Source organism: Eretmochelys imbricata, chromosome 7, assembly GCF_965152235.1.
Source record: "Eretmochelys imbricata isolate rEreImb1 chromosome 7, rEreImb1.hap1, whole genome shotgun sequence".
Taxonomy (NCBI): domain Eukaryota; kingdom Metazoa; phylum Chordata; order Testudines; family Cheloniidae; genus Eretmochelys; species Eretmochelys imbricata.
The window spans coordinates 73,219,118-73,241,384 of NC_135578.1; the positions used below are offsets into that span (position 1 = coordinate 73,219,118).

Here is a 22,267-nt window from a genome sequence, read left to right on the forward strand (position 1 = left end):
TGCCGTATCTGTGGCTCCTTGCCCAGCCAAACCCAGCAAGCATGGGAACAGAAATTTGGAAAACATCCAGTGAAGAATGCTTTGAGGTCCCAGTCCAATCTAGGTCAGGCAAACTCTATGTACCCCAGGCAGAGGCATCAGAGCATTCTGCCCAGCACCACTACCTCAGATATAGGGGCAAGCAAAGGCAGAACGAAGGACTCCCCTTTCCAAGCTCGCTGTGAGGGTAAAAAGCTCTCTCAAAAGTCTAAAGAGAAATCGCCCTCCAGAACCACCTTGAAGATGAGGTCTGCTTTTGTGACGCCTAAGTCTGGTGACTCTTTGCACCAGGTTCCAATGAAGCAAGAGAGAAGTGGTCTCCAAAATGTAAGGTGTGTGTCCCCTGGGGGGGAGGGGTGTGTGGCGGGCCAGCCTGCACAGGGAGGGAGGTAGGGAGGGAGAACCCCCCAGCCCTGCTTTGGCCTCAGCTCTGCTCTGCCCCCAGGCATGGCCCCAGCCCTGCACCCAGTCACAGCCCTGACTGAGGCCTGGTCGTGGCTCTGCTCCCAGCCCTAACACCCAGCTGCAGGACCAAACCACAGCTCCGTTCCCGACCCCAACTCCCAGCTTCAAGGCCTGGCCACTGCTCTGCTCATGGCCCCAACTCCGCCCCCCAGCCTCGGCTACAGCCCCAATCCCAGCCTCAGCCCCAGGCTGCGGCCCTGCTCACAGTACTGTCCCCCCAACCTCGGCTGGGTTTGGGGACATGGACAAGGGTAAGGACGGGCACGATGTTAAGTTTGTGGGCAACTGCTCTAGAGCCCGTAAGGGTTACAGCACTGACCTGCAGTCTCCAAAGAGTGACAGTGCCTCCACATCGGCACCATTGGAACTGAGCAAAGACAGATGTGAGCCAAGGCTGGGGCAACCACCAGTACCAACAAAGGATGCCCAAACACCCTGCACCACCAATACCAGTGCAAGCTTATAAGGACATAGTGGCTTCCAAGGTGCACAGGGAAAAGACTCTTCATCCCCATCCCCTGGTGGCATCTGACAAATGCTTTTTTACATTGATGGTACAGACAGCACCACCATTGTAACTGGAGCCCACATTTCCCTTTTCGGGGGAGTCGGACATGATTAAGGACTGACATCACCACCACCACCACCAAGAGTGGTGAACCCAGATAGAGCATCCAGAATTTCCTGGGCCCTACCATAACATCATAAGATGGGATCCCCAGCTCGAATTACTGGTACCCCTGTGCCTTTAGGATCTCCTCAGTCCATGTTGGGTTCTTCTCATTGGCCTTATTGGGGACTGTGGGACCTGTACATGCTATATCTGGAATCTGTGTGATCTCACTGAGAATTACACAATCCTCTCTCCCCTCCCTCCTATCCCCTGCCCACACACAATTAGCCAGAGCTCCTGCAAGAGCCCAGGGAAGAAGAGGAGGCAAGGAGGACAAGATCCAGTCCTAGCACAGTTCTAATGGGCATATCATCGTCATCTTCTGAAGAGGTGGTTGCCTGTCCTCGCCGTCTCCTACAGATGACCCTAACCAGTTTCAACATCTGTTAAGGACAGTTGTGGATGAGCTCCAGAGTCCTCTGGAGGAAATTCAGGAGACAACTCCCAGACTCCTAGATATTTTATGGAATGCAGGACTTAGTAGAGTGGCACTCCCTGTTAATGGGGCCATCCTGGAACCTGCCATTATTATATGGCATACTTTAGCAACATGTACATTTACTCCTAAGAGGGCAGAAGAGAGGTACTTTGTCCCAGCCATGAACCATGCCTATTTTCATATAAGCATCATCCCCTCACAGATGATTCCTGGGGTTCACTATAGGTCCAAATTGTCAGTACAGGGTGCTCCTCTTTGGACTAGCAATGGCTAGTCCATGCTTCTGACTCTGTGGCTTGATAGTCTATCTGTTGACAGGGAGATCTCATCTGGAGGTACTGGCATCAACCTCATCCCTCCTCAGTCTTCTGGTGTCAATGGGAACCTGGGTGTATGCAGAAAAGTCCATTTTGGTTCCTTCACAGCCACAGAATTTATTGGAGCAGCTCTGGACTCAGAGCCAGAGTTTATGTACCCCAGACGGATTTCAAACAACAGTTTAATCAGTCAACTTAGATAGCCCCAACATCTTTGGATGTCCTCAAAGAATTGGACGTTTGCACTGTTTAGATTTTCTGATCAGCCTGAAAACCTCCAGTCTCTCCTTTTGGCTCCCTACCAGTGCACTTGATGTCAATTGGTGCCTGCCACCCTCCAGTCAATAGACCTCTGTTTTATCCCATCTAGTGGCTGTACATTTTTCTAAAGGTTCTAGTTAGAACTTTGTCAAATAACAGAATCCCTGCTCTGGCATAGTATCTTAATTTGGTCATTTTCGCATTAACCAAGTTCCCCTTTGAACCTTTGATAGCATGGCTGCTCTCCCATATGTCCTGAAGGTTGCCTTCTCTGAAGATTGCCTTATCATCATGCCTGCTAGCTGGGTTGATGAACCAGTTGTCCTCATGACTGATCCATCTTATGCGATTTTCCATAGAGAGAAAGTTATGCTAACACTTGCAAACAAGCATAACTATAGGCTGACCATGTATGATGATGATCCTCAAATACAGAGCAAGTGGCAGAAAATTTCAAAGTGTTGGATCAGTACTATGTCAGAAGAATGAAACTTAAGCCACAAAATTAATTCTGGTTTAAGCCTCAGAATTAAATGCAATTCCAAAACCAAGATTATGGCATCCTCTGCGTCTTCCAACGAATGTAAATACCAGATATGAAAATTGCAGTATATTATCTGTTTCAAACTGGTGTAATTGGTCTTCAAGGAACAAGAAGGCTTAGGGCTCCACTCGGTTATCTTCCTAGTGCCCAAGCACCAATTGCCAGCACTGTTGGGAATTGCACCTCTGTAGTCCCTGGAGGCAGACTCCTCCTTCTGAATTTGAGATCGGGTCTTACTCTTCCTGTCCTCCAAAGCCACTGTCACCACTTCTTCCGTGGGTCCAGGCACAGGAGTACCATCAAGTACTGGGGACCTGCACCAGTCCAGTGGCCCTATAGGAACCCGTGGAGCTTTCCCCAAGTTTCTAGGGCTTATTCCAGGCACTCATGTTCTGTGGCTTCAAAAAGACGTACAGCACCATCCCACCACATGGCATTTGGCCTCGACTCTGGTACAGAGTCCAATACCAGTCTCCAAAGAGCCGGCTCAACAGGATCCTGCTGATACAGAAAGGGAGGAAGAGCATCTGCAGCTTGTGCTGGTCTCCCCTTCCTGCTCCTCTGACTGTATGTCACCTCCCCTAGATGACTGTAAGGCTCACCAAAAGTTGTTAGAAGGTAGCCTTAAATCTGGACGTACAGATGGAGTTAGTAAGAGTCCTCCCATAGCTTGGCTGACATTTTGGCTGCTGCGAGCCCTTCCAAAGTAGCCCTGTCTCTCAATGAGGCCATTGTGGACCCAATTATGACTTTGTGGCAGACCCCCACATCCCTTCCCCTCACTTCAAAAAGGGCTGAAATAAAATATTATGTATATGCGCAAGATTGAGTTCCTCTACACACCCACCCTGGGGTCCCTTGTAGGGTCTGCTGCCAATGAGCAAGAAAGGCAGGGACATCTGAGCACAACCCTGAAATCAAGGGACTCAGAAAAGTCTGTTTGGTAGGAAAGTTTACTTTACCGTGTGTGTGTGTGTGACAGTTCAGAATTGCAAAGCAGCAGGTGCAACTGCACAGGTACTATTTCAATGTGTGGAACTCCATGAAAAAGTTCAAAGAACTGCTACCACAAGGGGCTAGACAAGAGTTCTCTTTGGTTCTAGACAAGGAGAAATCTGTGACAAGGGCTGCTGTACAGACTGCTCTTGATGCTGTTGATTCTGCTGCCAGGTCTATGGCTTCTGCAGTGACCACGTATAGGAATTCATGATTACAGTCCTCTGGGTTGCCACAGGAAGTCCAACAGTCTGTTCAGGATCACAGTAGATGGACGCAAAGCTTCATGGACTAAAAGACTCAGAGCGACCCTGAATTCCCTTGGGTTGTACACCCCAGCTCCTTCAAGGAAGCACTAGAGGCCTCAACAGTCTCTTCAGTACTCTGCCATGGCTACCCATCAGGACCTGCAGAGGAAGAGGAATAGGGGTTGGTCACTACTCGCTTCTACCATAACATCAGTGCCTGTCCCACCCAGATGTCTAAGGGTTCTAAGCAGATGTTTTGATGGGACACTTGAGGACGCTCTACCAGTTTCCATGGTGCCAGACCATGTTTTTCCTTTATTTGCAAACCACCTTTCCCAGTTCCCCAGTGTTTGATCCCGTATCACCAAGGACCACTGGATTTTGAGAGTTGTAGAGGTGGGATGCACCATCCAGTCATTTCTACCTCTCATTCACACCTTCCCTCCACGTGCCTTCTCAGGGAACCCTCCAACAAGAAACTTCTGCACCACAAGGTTCAATCCCTTCTTCCGCTGCGAGCTGAACAAGAGGTGCTGCAAAAGTTAAGGGGGGAAGAGTTTCTACTCCCACTATTTTCTAATTCTGAAGGCCCTGGGCAGTGTTAGGCCTATTCTAGACTTGTGCCAACTCAACAACTATCTCAAAAAGATAAAGTTCTGCATGGTCACCCTGGTATCCGTTATTCCCTCTCTGGATACCGGAGTCTGGTGTGCTGTCCTTGATTTAAGAGGCACCTACTTATACCAAGGGCACATAAGGTTACTCAGATTCATAGTGAACCTTGCACGCTACCATTTCATGATGCTTCTGCTCGGCTTGTCTGTAGCTCCTTCACCCCAGTTTCCTTCCCAAAGTAGTTTTGCAATTTAAAAGGAATCAGGCAATTTGCCTACCTGTATTTTACCCAAAACCTCATGCAAATAAGGATGAGCAAGGACTTCATTGCATATTAGATGGGCACTAGTATTCTATATAGAAAGGACTAAACAGTTTCAACAGTCCAGCCAAGTGTTCATGGCTATAGCTGACAGAATGAGAGGTCTTCCAATCTTTTCACAAAGGATTTCATCCTGGATAGGTTTCAGAGTAGCAGCCGTGTTTAGTCTGTATTCACAAAAAGAAAAGGAGTACTTGTGGCACCTTAGAAACTAACAAATTTATTTGAGCATAAGCTTTCGTGAGCTACAGCTCACTTCATCGGATGCATCCGATGAAGCATCCTGGATAGCGTCATGTATTTGTTACGATCAGGCAGGTGTTTTGCCAATTAACCTGACTGCTCATTCCACAAGATCACAAGCATCTTCAGCAGTGTTTTTGGTGTAAATCTCTATTCACGACATTTTGTAAAGCAGCAACTTGGTGTACATGTTCTCCTCCCATTACACCATCACTAACTACTCTAGAGACTATACAAATTTTGTTGGGCTGTGTTATAACTTGTCTTCGAGATGCATTGCACATGTCCATTCCGTGACTTGCTCTCCTACCTCTCTACATCAGAGTTTCCAGAAGGAAGGAAATGAGGGGTCATGGGGTCGGCTGGTTCCTTTGTGCCAGCGCTAGCAGCATTGGGCAGCAGAGGGTGTTCAGGCCATCCTGATGGGTACCACTGAGGGAAAAATTTTCAGTGATTGTGCATGGCATGTGTACGCACCAAGAGTAGAATGGATGTGTGTGTAATGTGTGAAGAACAGGTGTGAAAGGTCAGTAACTGTTTTTTTATTTGCTTCAAAATTGCAAACCCATTACTTAAATAGTTTCAAATTTTTTATTATTGTAACTCCTGTAAGTGATACTGTATCTTTTTTTTCTTAAATGTGTAACTACTTAAAACCATTTGCGGAGTCTGGAAGGGTATGTCTATAAAGGGATAAAAACCCGTAGCTGACCTGAGTCAGCTGACAGAGGCTTGCAGGGCTCGGGCTCCTGGGCTGAGAAATGGCTGTGTAAGCGCTTGGGCTGGAGACCTAGCTCTGGGACCCTGTGAGAGTGGAAGATCTCCTGAATGTGTACACAGTTATTTTTAGCCTTGCAGCCTGAGTCCTGTAAACCTGAGTCAGCTGACCCAGGCCAGCTGCAGCCATGCTGCAGGTCTTTTATCCCTGTGTAGACACACTCTAATTTGTGTAACAATCAGGGAAAAATTGTTCTAGAATCAAAATAATGTACAACTTTAACCTTTTTCTTTCTATACTGTAAAGAGCTGGAATACTACATTTCAGACAACTGTTTTGTCATACTTTAAAAAAATTATAGTAAATTTTGATTGATGGGGAGGATTGCTGGTTGACTACTGTTATTTTGACTCCGCAAGGAATTCTGTCAGGCAAAGTGCTCTCAACACTGTAAGCTCTTTATCTTTTTTGTTGCTGGAGGATGGCATTAAGCCAGCAGGGTACTTTATCAGCAGTCTCTGACAGTGAAAGAGAGAGATGTGGTAGTCAGATCTGGCAGCTGGTGACAGTGCACTGCTTGTTTACAGTACATCACTTTCATGTCCTAACTATGTTTCTGACAAATGGCGTGGCCAATCATTAGATCAGGGGTTCTCAAACTTCATTGCACGGCAACCCCCTTCAGACAGCTACAATTACTACATGACTCCAGGAAGGGGGACTGAAGCCTGAGCCCACCTGAACCCCACGGTCCTGGGCGGGCGGTGGGGCAGGGGCAAAGCCAAAGCCCAAGCCTAAGGGCTTCAGCCCCAAACAGGGGGCCTATAAACTGAGCCCCGCCACCCAGGGCTGAAGCCCTTGGGCTTCAGCTTTGGCTCTGAGTGGTGGGGCTCAGGTTTCAGCTTCAGCCTCGGGTGGTGGCCTTGGCCCCCTCGGCTCCGGCAAGTCTAAACCAGTCCTGGCGATGCCTTTAAAATGGGGTCCTGACCCACAGTTTAAGAACCGCTGCATTAGATTGAGAGTTTTGGACTTCATGTGGAAAGCATTTGTCATAGTTGGTTAGATGACTGGTAGGATGTTTCCCAGAGCTAAACTTTTGGCTTGTGGCCTTCTGATTTATTCAGTCATTTATCAGTTCATATCCTGTATAGCCTGTGTTTAGTGAGCACCTTTTCTATTGCCTGATTAAAATGAAGGCTGTCTTTACAATAATTTGGTATAACCAAGAAATCATATTGACTTAGCTAGTTCTATATCCTTTGCTAATCCAGATGCCTTTGTATGGAAACTCCATTACATTGATTACTTAATGGTTTGACTATTTGTGATCATGTAATGATTTTATTTTAATTATAGGTATAAATGGACCTAAAGCAACCAAAATAAACAATTTGTATAGTTTAATTTCTTTTTAGGACTGGGATTGAACAGGATTGTAATCAGGATTAATTGGTTGGATTTTAAAATAACTATCTGAAGGTTGTGTAATGTGAAAGTAACCCTGCACTTTTAATGTATGGAGCTGGAGAGTAATACCTGGGAGCCGTCACAGAATGAAAGTGAGGGCCAAAGGGCCTTGTAACAGACTAGATAGTGTTTTAGTGGTTCTGCTCATAGATTGTATTCTTTCTCACTTTCTCTTGTTAAATTGGTGGCGAGCAGGGTGTGATGTGTTGCCATTTTCCCCACATTCTGAGTGGAGGCAGAGTTGAGGTCCTCCCAGCTCTACATGTTGAACTGGTTCCCTCCCACAATCTTCATAAGCAACTATTGCTCAGAACCGCAGCAATCCTAAGGGGAGTGTTGTCTTTGTTTTCCCACTCTTGAGACAAAGACATTATTAGTTGCAGTATTTCTGGATGTAGAGAGAGGTGGGGCTGGGAAAGCTAACAAGGGTGGCAGAAGCAAAGATCACACATGGAGAGAGGGAGCAAAGAAAATTACAGAGACATGGAAACTCCCTCATGCCCAGCAAAAAAAAAACAACCTGCAGGACAAGGGAAAGATGGCAATAAAGTAAAATGGAAAGGGGTTATGTTCTGGTGGGATTGTCTGTGTCTCTGTCTTTCAGCTGTTAATAAAATTAACCTTTTTGGATGAGTAGCTTAAAAAACCCCTCAAACTTTTCCTGTATATTTGAAAGTGTGCGGTTAGGAGAGGAGATGCCTCACCACACCTCTTCCAAAGACAAAATAAGATTAATGCCCTTGAATAGTGTTAATGTTTTTCATTTAAAATGATTTAAAGGTGACCTGCACAGGGGCAGGGGGAGTGAAGTTGTGGCCTTCTTTTCCCAAGTGCCTAACTGGCGATTGTCATGCTGTTGCCAGAGACTCAGCACTGCAGGCTCTTGTCACTCATGTGACCAGACTTTCTGCTTCCATAGAGAGGGAACCAGCAGTTCATAGCTCATAATGTGAATAGAAATATTACTTTTGCCTTACTATAAATTGTAGTCTGAGCTTGTGACTAGCAGTGCAGAGTGTTTACCTCTGGCAGAGTTAAATAATTTTGGGCAACATGACGTTAACTGCTTGGGAAAAATCTTCTACTGCATTCGGCCTCCCCTTAAGTTGGGAATGCCAAAATGGCAAACTAAGGAGAAGGCCAAAAATTTCTTGCTGTTCCTGTAGTGAGTCTTGTTCTAGGCTTACTTAACAGGACAGATGAATGTACAAAATGGGCTACTTACAAATCAGTTAGATGTGTTTTCAGGGCTCCAGAAAACTATCCACTGAGCACTTTGGCTCATTTACTGCTTAGTCTGTAGCTTTTGGAGTCACGGAATCTGCTTCATCCTAACTGCAGTTGCCAAGAAATAATCCCACAGTAAGGGAGTAGATCAGGATTGGCCAAAAGAGTCCTATTCCATGCAGCATCGAAGCTGGCAGGAATTCCTCCAGAAGTTGTTTAAAAGGGAGTGTTTTGTGAGGAATGAGGCCTGCATTTACTGAAATTCCCTGACTCTTTTAGTTTAGTTCATAGTCTTCACTGGGAAAATCAGCCAGGCCTGACCATTCTTGCTACTATGTTCCTTTGTCCTTGCAATTTCCAACAAAAGGAAGTATTTGACAGTCCCTCAGAACATTTCTGATGTGGGTAGAGCGTCCCTAGTAATAGCTGGGCTTCTCTCTAGCACCCACTGTACAGACTGCTTCTCTTAGGCCTTGTCTAAACACAAACTTGCACTGGTTTAAATAGTGGTGTGGTTTGGGGCATAAAATATATATGGGGAGAAGGGAAGGCAACAGGCAATGAACTAGTAGGAAAGACTGAGAAGATGGAATAAAGGGAGACACATGGAGAGCAGATACTCTGAGGCCAGCGTCAGGCTAACTGAGGGGAGCTTTGAAGGGAGTCAGGGAAACGGTCAGTAAAAAGAGAGCGAGTACAATCTGAACTAAGTATGGAGGGTGGTGAAGCACTGGAATGCATTATCTAGGGAGGTGGTGGAATCTCCTTCCTTTTGAAGTTTTTAAGGGCAGGCTTGACAAAGCCCTGGCTGGGATAATTTAGTTGGGGATTGGTCCTGCTTTGAGCAGGGGGTTGGACTAAATGACCTCCTGAGGTCCCTTCCAACCCTGATATTCTATGATTCAAACTTTGTTTTTACACCATTGCTGGAAGATCCTAGCCCAAAGGAAATACTTTGGCTGAAGAATTCACAGCATATATCGTAGCACAACTCTTCATCCTGTGTCAGTGTACTCCTTTTGTGCTTTCAGGTGACATTTGTTTTCTTTGCATTGTCTAAACGTTTGTTCACCTCACAAAGAGAAAACTGTTCAGTGGAAGTGGGGAATGAGTTTGCATATTTCTTAATAAATTTGTAAAATTTCTTCTTTGTCTTCAGGGTGGTGGATGCACACAAGATGGCTCTTTAATGCAAAAAAAAAAGAGAGAAAATACAGACACGATTATAAAATCCTAACTTTCAAATAATTTAGCATGTTAGCTTATGAAATCTCTTGAGTTTTAGATATTAAATATAAAATGTTGATAAATGGTTCGTATAATCTTATCAGTTGCTTTTAACAGAAGCCAGGCAAATTAAATACTATGTTTTTTTTCCCCTTTGTGTAGACCATGGCAATGGTTGTCCCCTCTATGTCGGACAGCGTTTTTGTTTGCCAATAGTTCTTACCTTTCTTGTTTTGCCAGCATTTTCATCGTAGCTCATGTCACTGGCTTTTATTTTCTGTTACATATGTGAATGACAGGCTGTGCTTCACCAGGATATATTAGAGTGCCAGCTCTTGACATTTCTGCTTTGAAGCTTTTGGGAGATAGAAATTTAGCATGACCCCATAGTGTATGCCACTGGGAAATGATCTTTTCAAAATGACAGCCACAACTGTGCATATTATGAAATCATTTGTATTAGTTTTGCTTTTGCATACCAACGCATCCAAAAAACCAAACCACCCCCCCCCCCGAATATTGTGTTCTTCACATTCTCACTGAGGCATTCATAGTTTCAACAGCTATTTTCTCTATGAAAACAGCAGCTATCATTTTTATAAGCAGAGTTTTACACATTTAATGGATGAAGGAGAGTAAAGATCTCTCCACTCTGCTCTTCAGCAAAAGATACAGCTAACTATATTTTACAATATATGACATTGCAAAAATGACAGTGAAACTGTGAATTTCCTCTGTTATGCAACACTAAGCTTTCTTTGTAAATTTCAGTCGAGATCATTATTTTACAGAACCCCAAAATCCCAATCTGGTTTTTATACACGAGACAAACTCAGTCAGGAATGCAGATGAAATCAGTGAGATAGGAAATATATTACAATGCTATCACTTTAACTCATTTTAGATATCAATAGATTTTTGTAGTATCCTTAATGTAAGAAAACTGAAAAAATGATAGGTTAATCACTTTGTAATCCTGTAATCCCTATGGATTTGTTATAAAGGTTGCATGTTCTATTTTTGGGAGAAATTAGAACAAATTCACAAATGACCACTGCACAAAAAAAGTCAGTGTTATAACAAGACTTTTCTGAGAAATCTGGTGTTTTGAACTGTTTCAGCAGGTGAACATTTTCTTTCCTTGATCAATCCTTTTAAAATAGACTTGCCTTAGCAACATCGTTTATATTTAAGTGGTCTGTTTCACAACTCCAGTTTTGCTATAGAGTTACATAAAACAAATCTCCAAAATGGTAGTCGGCCTGGTACTTACTGGTCACTTGGTGATCGCTCATAACTTCTTCACAGCTGATTCTTAAGTTATCCTTGCTCTGTTACAAGGAAGAGCCCACATGCCTGTAGAAGCAGTGGCTAAGCGGGAGAAGATATGGTAGCTTCCACTAGCATTGCTTGAGTTTTATATAAGGGTTAAGAGAGGATCTAAAGTACCAGCAGAACTGGAATCAACAGTTGACAAAAAGTATTTCACTCGAAAGTGGGGCTCTGGAGAAGAGAGTTGAAGCTATGCAGGAGTGAATGTACATGGATCTGTGCTTCTGCTGAACTGTGTAGAGCTAACATGGCGCACAGTAATCTGGACCAGGAACTGAAGGAATCTGGGGAGCTGGGGGTGAAGAAATTAGTTCGATAAATGCACAGATTAATGAAGTAGTAGAGTACAGGGAAGGTATGTCAACACAAATGGGATTATTTAGAGGTTGAGGTGGGAGGTAGTTTAGGAAGCAGAAATGGCTGTTTAATTGCGGCGTAGATGTTCAAGTCCCAGAGCTCATGCTGCAGCTTGAGTCGGAACATGTACACACAATTAAATAACCCTGCAGCCTGAGCCCTGTGAGCCTGAGTCAGCTGGCACGGGCGAGCTGCGTGTGTCTAATTGCAGTGTAGACATACCTTCAATCACATAAGTGGAGCCCTAGTTTCAACTATTGTTCCTCTTTTTACTTAACCCCCCGTCTTCATTTTGTGTTTCATTTGTAAGCTCTGTGGGGCAGGAGCCATCTTTCTCTTCTCTAAAAAGCAGTGAAAAATTGTGGTGCTATACAAATGTTTAACAGTAATACTGCTAATTGATGTCCGTGCCACACAATAGAAATTCCACTTCAGACATGAAGTTAACATTATTTCTGACCTCCCCAAAACTCTCTAAGTTTATGATAGTAGGAAACCTACCAATGAACATAATGTCATGTTTACTGCACCTTCAAAGAGAGCATGCATAGCCCAATAAGAATAGGGGATTTAGGCATAGGTTTACATTACTTTTTGGCACAAGACTTTTTTTTCTTGTGCACAGCTTCCCTTTTTGCTCATTTTAAAATTTTGAAAATAGTTTTAATACAAGAGGAAAAAGCTACTTCACATGATTAGTGGGGGATATCTAACGGAAAAATAGAATATGTATTTAACTGCTTGAATTATGTTTATGAATCAGATTTCCAGGCATATGTGTAAATCATATTAGTATGTTTATCCTTAACTGCTATGTCATGTGTTAAGCTGTTTTCATTAAACTATTGAGGAAAATTTCATTTTTATGTATCTTTTTTTTTGGTTTGTCCTGACACATGTATGGACAGCAGTTCTGCTAACTATTTTAACACATGGCTGTACCAGTGGGATGAGGTATTTCATTTGAGAATTTCTATCAGTTTAAGAGAAGTGACAAGTATGCTGGCGTTACACTTTTAATAAAATCTTCAGTGTATATTTCTGATGGCAAGGTATAACAGATGAGTTTGTCTAATATAAGTCAGTAGGAATGCTGAAAATTATTTTAATTAAAAGAAGCTTTAATTTTGACATCATGAGGATATTCACTTTGAAATATGTATATTATGTTTTTTGTAAATTCATGGTTTTACACCTGAAAACATATAATGAATGTTACCTGTCATTCTTAAAATTAGAATGGTCAGGGATCCAATCAAGTTAAAGCTGTGTCAGGTAACTTGTATTGTAAGGGAACTTAAAGTAAAATTCCTGTGATGTAGCAATGAGAATACGAGGAAGAGAGGTAAGTTAATTTTGAAACACTTTTTTTAAAAAAAACCTAAATGATATTAACAGGTATAAAATGTTAAGAAATGAGATTTATTTTTGTTGGTAAAATATGCACTAATAGTACTAACATTTCTATTAAGACATAACAAGCAATTATTTGATTTTTCAGTCTCCAACAAAAGCTGTGTATAATGCTCGGCACTGGAACCAGCCAGAGTCAGAGGCTCTACCGGCACAACCAGTACTGAAAACTCCAACCATCCCAGTGAGTAGGCTGTTTTTTTCCAAAACTTTATAAATTCTCCCTAAACTCTGAAGAATATTTGGAAATGATGAAGACAGGCTAGCAAATATAGTAGTAACTCAGAATGAAGTCCAAATGGTCATGTTAACCGTTGGGTGTAAGAGCCAAAAGAAATTGAATTGGAGGGGGAATCCTCTAGTAAATGCTAAAGGAAGAACTTTACTAGAATTAAAAACTTGATTTCATTGTCCTTTTTAAATATGAAAATCAAATATTTTAAATTACCTGTGTTAATTGTTCTAACTAGAGTTGTGTAAAACAGTTTTAAGAAACAAATTTTCTGCTCTGATATCTAGGATATATCAGCTGAACAAATCAAACATACAACAAAAATGCCCACAAAAATTATGTTGTTAGCATTATTGCGAGAGGAGAAGGCTAAATGCCATGAATCATTCTGAATACAGTCCATTCAAAAGTGTGAGGTGCTTTCTGAGCAGGATTGTATCAGTGGATTGTCATTGAGAGGGAAAAGGGGTTGGTTGCTGGCCAGCCAGACTCGTCAATTTTCAGTGTTAGTCAACAGTTACATTAAACAGAATTCAATACTTTTGGCCTATATGTGTGTCTGGAAGCTGTCACTTATGTGAAAAGAATTCTGTTTTAGTGACTCTGCTTTTGTTTTATATTCAGGCAGCTGAAGTAATCAAAGTGTAAATAATTTAATACTGCTACACTCTTAGCATCCATTGTCATAATTCTTCAGTTATTTTCCACATGAGCCTGACTTTCTCCTTCTGTTTTGAGATTGACAACTTTAGTCTGTTGGATCCGGACCCTTCTTGATTACTTCACAGTCCCCCTTGCCTTTTATAATGGAGCCTCCCTGAAATGTTAACTATATTGCCTGGGAATTTTAAGTCACTTTTGAAAAATAATTCTTAGTTATTAGCATTATGGGGGGAGGGGGGGGAGAGGAAAGGTCTCAGGGCCATGATCCCTTCAACAAAAACTATAGTGAGGCACAACGGTCATAAATTTAAATTGAATCTTGTTACGCTTCACTGAATACGCTAAATCTTTGTTCGAGTCATTTTTTTATTTAATGAAGCGCCATGATAGCACTGCATAAATTAACAAGGTCAGCGTTCAAGTCAGCTACTCACATAACAGCAAAAACTGGTTTCTTTTTTGCTCATAGCTCTTCATAGATACAAAATCTTGGAGGCCTCCAAATCTTGTTTATTTTTTTAAAATAAATTAATTAAATGTTTAATCTATCCTCTCTAGATTAGGGACAGAGGCCTCTTGGTATATGGAAAAGGCTTTTCATTTTCATCAAATTTTCACTTAATATTTGGGACTCTGGCCAACAAAATATTACTTCAGGAATATGGTAGAGATCTGGTTAGCCTCAGTCCTCTAAAGGAATTGTTATTGTGACAAGAAAACAAATATGTCTTCCATTGCCTAAGAGGTCTGTGTATACGTTGAGTCACTGGATGAGAAAATGTGCTCTCAAAGGTATTTTTAGCAACAAAGGTATTGGCTTTATTTTTATAGTTTTATATGACCAAAGTTTAAGAATTGCTGTGGGATTCCCCTTTGGTCCAAAAGTTCATAGGCGATTCCTGGATCGGATGAGACTGCCTCCTTAATTTTGGTAGCTACTTGGAATGCTTCTATTGATTCCTTAGAGTGGTGGAGAAATGACAGTTTCTCAAAGTGCATGTCCTTACGTGTATTCCACACACAGGTGTGCAAGCACCTGAGTCTGGAGATTTGTGTCAGTTGGTCCATGCCTGTGAAGTTGCTTCCCTCATGCTCTCAGTGAGGTTCCTCAGATTCTGGGTAGGATTGGAGCACTATCAGTTTGTCAACAGCACCAGGGTCTTCACAAAGGTCTTCTCTGAATGGCTGTGCCGTTTTTTGTATCTGGACGATTGGTTCCTGATGACCATATCTAGCCAGGAGGTCCAGTCAATGATACTATTCTTGCTTCATTTTCTGGCATCCTTGGGGTGTATGAACAATGAAAAGCTCACTTTCATTCCCACAAAAGCCACAGACTTTGTAGGAGTTCCCTGAACTCAATGCTAGCAATGGTCTACCTTTCCGTCAACAGATTCCAGGCCACACACAGCCTGATAAAATAGCTAACCATTAAACCAAGGACTGTAGTCAAAGTCAGTCTTTCCTAGTAGGAAAAGACAGACATGGCTGCGTATACCTATGTAACGCCATTAGCCAGGATTCATCTCTGTTGCCTGCAGGCCTGGCTGTGATCTCTTTACTCACCAGACAGAGAACATAAATACCAAGGTGACGCTGGTGTACAAAAAAGGATCAGGTGCATGTTTCCTTCCACCTGCATGGGACACAACCATAATCACAGGTGCATCCTGATAGGATGGGGAGCCTACATGGACAGTCACACTGCCCAAGGCATATGGTCTCTTCGGGAGGCCAGGATGCATATTGACCTCCTGGAGCTGAGAGCAGTCTACGAAGTGTGCAGTAGGTTCCTTCCCTCTTACAGGGTTTTATTATATCCTGATAATGTCAGACAACAAAGTGGAGCAAACAAGGTGGAGCAAAATCTTCTTCCTCTCTGTATGGAGGCAGTCAGTTTATGAAACTGGTGCATCAGCATCTGCATCATGCTCTCAGCAGCAGACCTACCAGGTGCACAGAATTCTCAGGAAATCTCAGCGGGGAGTTTTCCACTGACCATGAGTAGGAAATATTCAATTCCATCCTGAATGTCATCTTTGCCCAGTGGGAAATGCCGTCCTGGGACCTGTTTGCCTCACAGATGATCAAGAAATTGTATCTATGATGCTCCACAGCGGTGTTAGAAAGGTTGTCCAGGGACCCCTTCTATTATCATGAACAGACCATCAAAGGTATGCCTTTCCACCCATCCCCCAGCTACGTCAGTATGATAGTCTTTGGGATGCCCAGGATTGCAAGTCACATTGCTACCCTCTTGCCTCAAACAAGAGGGAGACTTGCTTGTGCTTAACTGGGTATCCGCTGCCTGATACTTCTAGTCTGTTAGCCACCCAAACAATGTCTTCAAAACTGTGTCAGCCCTTACTTTGCCTTGCCGCTTAACAGTAGGCACACTTCAGCCCCAGAGCATTTTGGAGCATTCCCTCTGTAGCGATCAGCCCCATATCCACTACACACACAGTAATTTCAGGTCTGCTGTCCCCAAGGAGGCAATATACATACCAGCTTACTTGGTCCAACTCAGGATCAGCACTTAATATCACAGCCCTGAGATATATTTATAGCAAAAACAATCATAAGTTCTTATTCGAGTGCTTGCTCATGTCCATTCCACATCAGGTGTGTGTGCTCGCCACATGCACCAATGCCGGAAGTTTTTCCCTCAGCAGTATCCGTAAGGGACCAGCTCTGGCGCCCTCTGGAGTGGCGCCCACATGGTGTGATATAAGAGGTGCTCCCAGCTCCCCCCATACCTCAGTTCCTTCTTGCCACCAGTGATGGTGCATGGAATGGGGGGAGGGATAGCTCAGTGGTTTGAGTATTGGCATGCTAAACCCAGGGTTGTGAGTTCAATCCTTGAGGGTGCCATTTAGGGTTTCAGGGCAAAAATTGGGGATTGGTCCAGCTTTGAACAGGGGGTTGGACTAGATGACCTCCTTAGGTCCCTTCCAACCCTGATACCCTATTCTATGAATGTTCGCTGCTCTTACTGGCGTTGCTTAGTCTTCGTTCATACAAACTAGAGTTCTTGTAAAGTTAGAGTACATGGTTAGTAGTTGAGTGATTTAGTCTTAGCAGTAGTTACAAGTTCTGTTAGTTCCGTTGGGTACTTAGCCAGGGGACAGGTCATGTCCCGGTCCCCAGGCTTTAAGCCCTGCGATCGTTGCAAATGGCCCATGCCCGTGAGCGATCTGCATAGTAACTGTCTAAGGTTTCTCAGTGAAGGGCACATAAGTGATACGTGTCGAATCTGCAAGTCCTTTAAATCCAGGACTAAGAAAGAGTGTGAGATGAGATTCAAAGCGTTCCTGATGGAGCCAGCGCTCACTCCGTCCCCGGACTAAAGGTCCGACTTGGCACCCAGCACTGCGGCATCAGTCCGTAGTACCCCACTGGCGCCATCAATGAGCTGGCACCGATCCACATCCCCAACCAAGAAGATAAAGAAGGTCAGCAGGGGACAGTCTCCTACTCCCCACAAGGGGAAGGACAGGGCTGGGGACAAGTTAAGAGCCGTGGCAGGCAGCTCATCTCCTCCGTCGTGAAATCGGACTTCCGCTCATGTCGAGTGATGCAGTTTCTTGCCTGGAAACCTGGACGTAGAGGCCGGCCTTCATCAGCTTCAGGTGTCATTGACACCTGAAGTGCTCCAGGTTGCGCAGGAGCTCCTGATGCTCCCGGTGCCCAGACCTCAAGTAAGCTCGCCTTGGGACCTTTCCATCCACCTTCGCCCCAATAGCACCGTTTCCCATCCCGGGGGACATCCTGCCACCGCTCACCCACTCGAAGCTGTCATGCCTTGGAGTTAGGGAGGCAGATGCATTGCAGTCCTCTATGGTCACCAGACCTTGGGCACTGGCAACAGGATTCAAGGTAGACCTCACCGATTACCTGGCGCAGACCCATGGAGGCATGCGCTCGTTGGCAGGAATGTTGGGACCAGCCATTATCATCGCTGGAATGCCATTACAGATCCCGGGAATGATTGGCAGGGCCCGTGGTTACCGTCCTCCAATGATCCCTGAGACAGGTATCACCATATTCAGGGAGATTCCACCCAGCCCGCAATACCTAAAGGTCCCACTCCTCGTCCCGGTACCGGTTTCGAAGCTCAAGACATGGATCGTTGGTCTCCTGTTGCGGATCTGCCAAGTGCCACCAGTCACCGAGGTCCCCACGGAAGCGCGCGTTCCGCTCGGACCGGTCCTTCTCTAGGTGCTACTGAGATTATTGCCAGGCACGGAGTTGACACGTCAGTGAATTTGGGTCACCGGGTAGCAATCGTTATGCATATGGCTCCAGTACGGAGCAAGGCTCCACATCGGCAGGGCAGCCTCCCAGATCCTTGGTGCCCACCTGCATCGTCGGTAACGAAAACTGCTCTGTGGTCCCAGGCCCAGTGGCCGGCCCCGTGGTACTCCTGAAAACCGTGGGGGTTCACCCAGCCCTCCCAGCCTGCCCCCTCTGTGTCGACAGCCTTGGACAGGCCTGTGGCCTCGACGACCCAACCCCCTCTGGTGCTTGAGGCCCCAGGGGATGAGGCCCCAGGGGATAAGGTCCTGCAAGTCCATGTGGACCAAGGGAAACAGCCTGCTGGACCACCAGTGAGTGCCGTGGAACTCACGGTACTGGCCTCCTCCGTGTCATCACTGGATGAAGCCATCACGGAACACCCTCACGGGGTTCCTCAGGATGACGCTAAGGCGCACCAGGAGCTGTTGAAGGGGGTTACGTCCAGCCTTGGCCTGCAGGTGGAGGAGTTAGAGGAGCAAGCAGACTCCTGTTCAGCATCCTCTCCTCCACAGGCCCTGCTAAGGTGGCCCTTCCCCTTCATGAAGGGGTACTGAAGACATCCAGCGCCTTGGGGCAAACCTCCTCCTCTCTGCCCCCCATTTCCAAATGGGTAAAAGATAAGTACTCTCTCCCGATGAAAGGGCACGAATACCTTTACTCCCATCCTCCCCAAAATTCCCTGGTGGTTGAGACAGTTAACCACAGGGAATGCCAGGGGCTCCCTGGAGCTACCCCCGAAACATAGACTCCAGGAGACTGGGCTTGTTCGACAGAAAATTTATTCCTTGTCTAGCCTGCAGTTGAGGGTGGCTAAGCACCAGGCCCTTCTGGGCCGCTGTGACTTTAATATGTGGCAAACCATGACAGAGTTCAAGAATGCCCTCCCGGAAGGTTCCCTTAAAGAATTCCGGGTGATCCTCGACGAAGGCACAGCTGCTGCTAGGGTGGCCCTTCAAGCGGCGTCTGACGTGGCAGACTCCACCACTCGCACCATGGCATCTACCATCTACGTGCAGCGAGCGTCCTGGCTGCTCCTCTCTGGGTTGTCCTCCAAGGCTTAGCAGTTGATTCAGGACCTCCCCTTCGATGTCCAGGCTCTGTTCGCAGAGCAGGCGGACAACAAATTACATGGGCTGAAGGACTCCCGAACTACCCTAAAAACCTTGGTGTTCTACGTTCCGGGTCCGGCACATAAGCAGTTCAAACTGCAACTACCCCAGGGGCAAAGGAGCTAGCCCTGGCAGGACCCGCCGCAGAAAAAGCCCAAGGGCTGTATCACCATGCGTGAGTCACCCGCTCCCACCCTCTGCCCAGTCAGGCTCAGCCTGCTCCAAGCAAGGAGCTAAAAAGTCGTTTTGAGGGTATGCCTGAGTACCTACCAGTCTATTCCCTGGATCCAATTTTTCCCAATTTTTGGCCACCACCTTTCGTTTTTCCTCCCTGCGTGGTTGGCAATAACTTTGGACCGCTGGGTCCTCAGTATGGTGGCGCACAGCTACACCCTCCAATTTATTTCCACCCCACCCCTTCCCTCTTCAGGGACCCTTCTCACGAGAGTCTTCTCAAGCAGAAGGTTCAGGGGCTCTTGCAGCTGGGGGCAGTGGAGGAGGTCCTACCATCTTACAGGAACAAGGGTTTCTATTCCCAGTATTTTCTGATCCCAAAGGCCAAGGGTGGTTTGCATCCTGTTCTGGACCTGCGAGACCTCAACAGATACCTAAAGAAGCTATCTCCTCCCTGGATCCGGGAGACAGTTCTGCCGCCCTTGACCTGAAAGACGCATACTTTTATATAGTGATCTTCCCAGGACACGGACATTTTCTCCATTTTACAGTTGGTTTGGCCCACTACTAGATTGCGGGCCTTCTGTTTGCCCTGGCTACAGCACCAAGGGTGTTTACTAAGTGCACAGCAGTAGTCGCAGCCTACCTCAGATGTCGGGTATCCAGATTTACTTGTACCTCCATGACTGGTTGGTCAAAGGCAGCTCCAAGGCTCAGGTCCAATGCAACATAGTTGTACTACAAGCCACATGTCACTCCTTGGGACTCTACTGGTCAACCACAAAAAGTCCACGTTAGTTCCAGTTCAAAAGACAGAATTCATCGGGGCCGTGCTCAACTTGACTCGGGCGAGAGGCTTGCTGAGTTATTTATGTCACTGGGGCTTAAGGTGAATTGATAGTGTTATGTGCTGATTTGGGCAGCATGTGAAAACTCATTTTGTCCAGTTTGGTAGTTTTGGTTGATGCTTTAATTTTGATTATGAAACATCTTACACGAATTTAGGCTTTCTGCCTTCAGCGTACAGTAGCAGAAATTTTCTTTTTCCTTTGCAGGGTTTCTACTCATGGGATTTATGCACACTCAGTGCCATGAGCTTAGTACAGTCTTAAAATATATATATATATTTTTAAGTTTTCACTTAATAGGTCTTAAGATTACCTCAATTTAAAAAGGTGAGGTTGAGAATAAGCGTAAACAACCATTGTGTTGGGATTTTTTTTGTATTTAACTTGAAATATTTACGGATCTCTGGCTCTTCTTCCTTGGATAATGTTTCCCGTCGTCTTTGTTATCTCAAAAGTTGGGGGTGAGGCTGACAGAAGCAGATTGAAGACAGGCTGGTACTGTTGCTTAAAGCAGCATCCTATTAATATATACAGAGGAGTAGGTGAGGAGAAAACCTGTAATACCATCCCAGTGAGACAGCCAGGAGGCTGGGGATTTGCCAGATAGCTAACAGTGAAACAGACAGTCAGCTCCCCATTACTTTTTACTTTTGCAAGTGTGCGGCAAGAGTAAGTTTTGTCGTAGTGCATGTTGTAAAATGGTTGTACATAAAATATAAATGTGAGTACATATAAAACCAGTGCAGGAAGAATACCATTAATTTGCAGAAGCATCCATAGTGCCCCACAACACTTCCTCTGTAGATGTTCTCTTATGCTAGGGAAGAAGCTGGAAAGCCTGCTACCTGCAGATGGGAAGCATTTTCAGTGGTCAAATGGCAAGAGACAAATCTTCTGCTAGCTGCACCCACAACTAGAACAGCAGACTCCGTATCAGGACTAGTGGAAAGTGTGCTAATGACTGGATATAACAAGCAGCTCATTAATGCTTAGAGCCTCCAGGAATTAAGATGGTCAGTGCAGTAAGAGGCAACAAAGAATTTTAACTTTTTTTTTTTAAAGACCAAACGTGGTAATTTTACCTACTCTGGTGATCAGTTAAAGTTAATCAGTGCAAAAGATTCCATCTGCTCTTTTGATTTTGAAGTCCCACCAGACCTGTCTCTTTTTCTTAAATAAAGTTTTTTATATTTAAAACACCATTTAAATGATCTGACATATTCCAAATTTGATGAATGGTACAGGTACACCTCTGTCTCAGCCCAAAATTTGAATTTGAAAAATGCACACCCTGCTCTGTTTTCGTATGTATTTGGTGTATGTTTGCACACTGAAAACATCTGCCCATTTAAGCACTTTCTTATTGATAGGTAAGGCTATCTTCAAAGGAGGCAGTTCATAAAGATGATGGAGTTTTTAAGGCTCCTGCACCACCTCCCAAAGTGATAAAAACTGTGACAATACCTACTCAGCCCTATCAAGAGATAGTAACTGCATTGAAATGTAGGAAAGAAGACAAAGAAGTAAGTATTTTCAAGACATTTTTAAGGTAATTATTGGTATTTCTAATATATACTGAAGGAACAGTGTCAAAGTGAGGCTTTAGCTTTCACCATTAAAGTTAATGGTTTATGTTGGATGATTTGAATGACCTGAGTGGTCTTCAACAAAATATCAGTTAAAATCTGTTTAGTTTTTTAAAGATAACATTAAATGTGTTAATTTTATAATCCATCCCAACAGCAATTTATTGTATTCAAAATACGTTTGTATCTTCCAGTTATACACTGTTGTTCAGCATGTAAAGCACTTCAATGATGTAGTGGAATTTGGTGAAAATCAAGAGTTCACAGATGATATTGAGTACTTGCTAAGCGGACTGAAGAGCAATCAGCCCCTAAACACACGTTGCCTTAGGTGAGATATTTTAACATAAAATATCTTGTATCTATTTCTTTTATTCAAAGGAAAAAAGTGGGTTTTAAATATTTCTATTAAATATGTGATCCAACTTTAAAATGTTGTTAGTAGTTACCTGGAGT

General features: G+C 44.4%; 1 protein-coding gene across 1 annotated transcript in view; it reads left to right on the forward strand.

The window, feature by feature from the left end:
* WAPL (WAPL cohesin release factor) overlaps window positions 1-22,267 on the forward strand; it is a 128,759-nt gene that overhangs the window by 79,275 nt on the left and 27,217 nt on the right. The window contains exons 5-7 of the mRNA XM_077821433.1: window positions 12,992-13,087; window positions 21,596-21,748; window positions 22,006-22,142. Coding sequence (XP_077677559.1) covers window positions 12,992-13,087; window positions 21,596-21,748; window positions 22,006-22,142 — 386 coding nt within the window. The remainder of the gene's footprint in view (window positions 1-12,991; window positions 13,088-21,595; window positions 21,749-22,005; window positions 22,143-22,267) is intronic.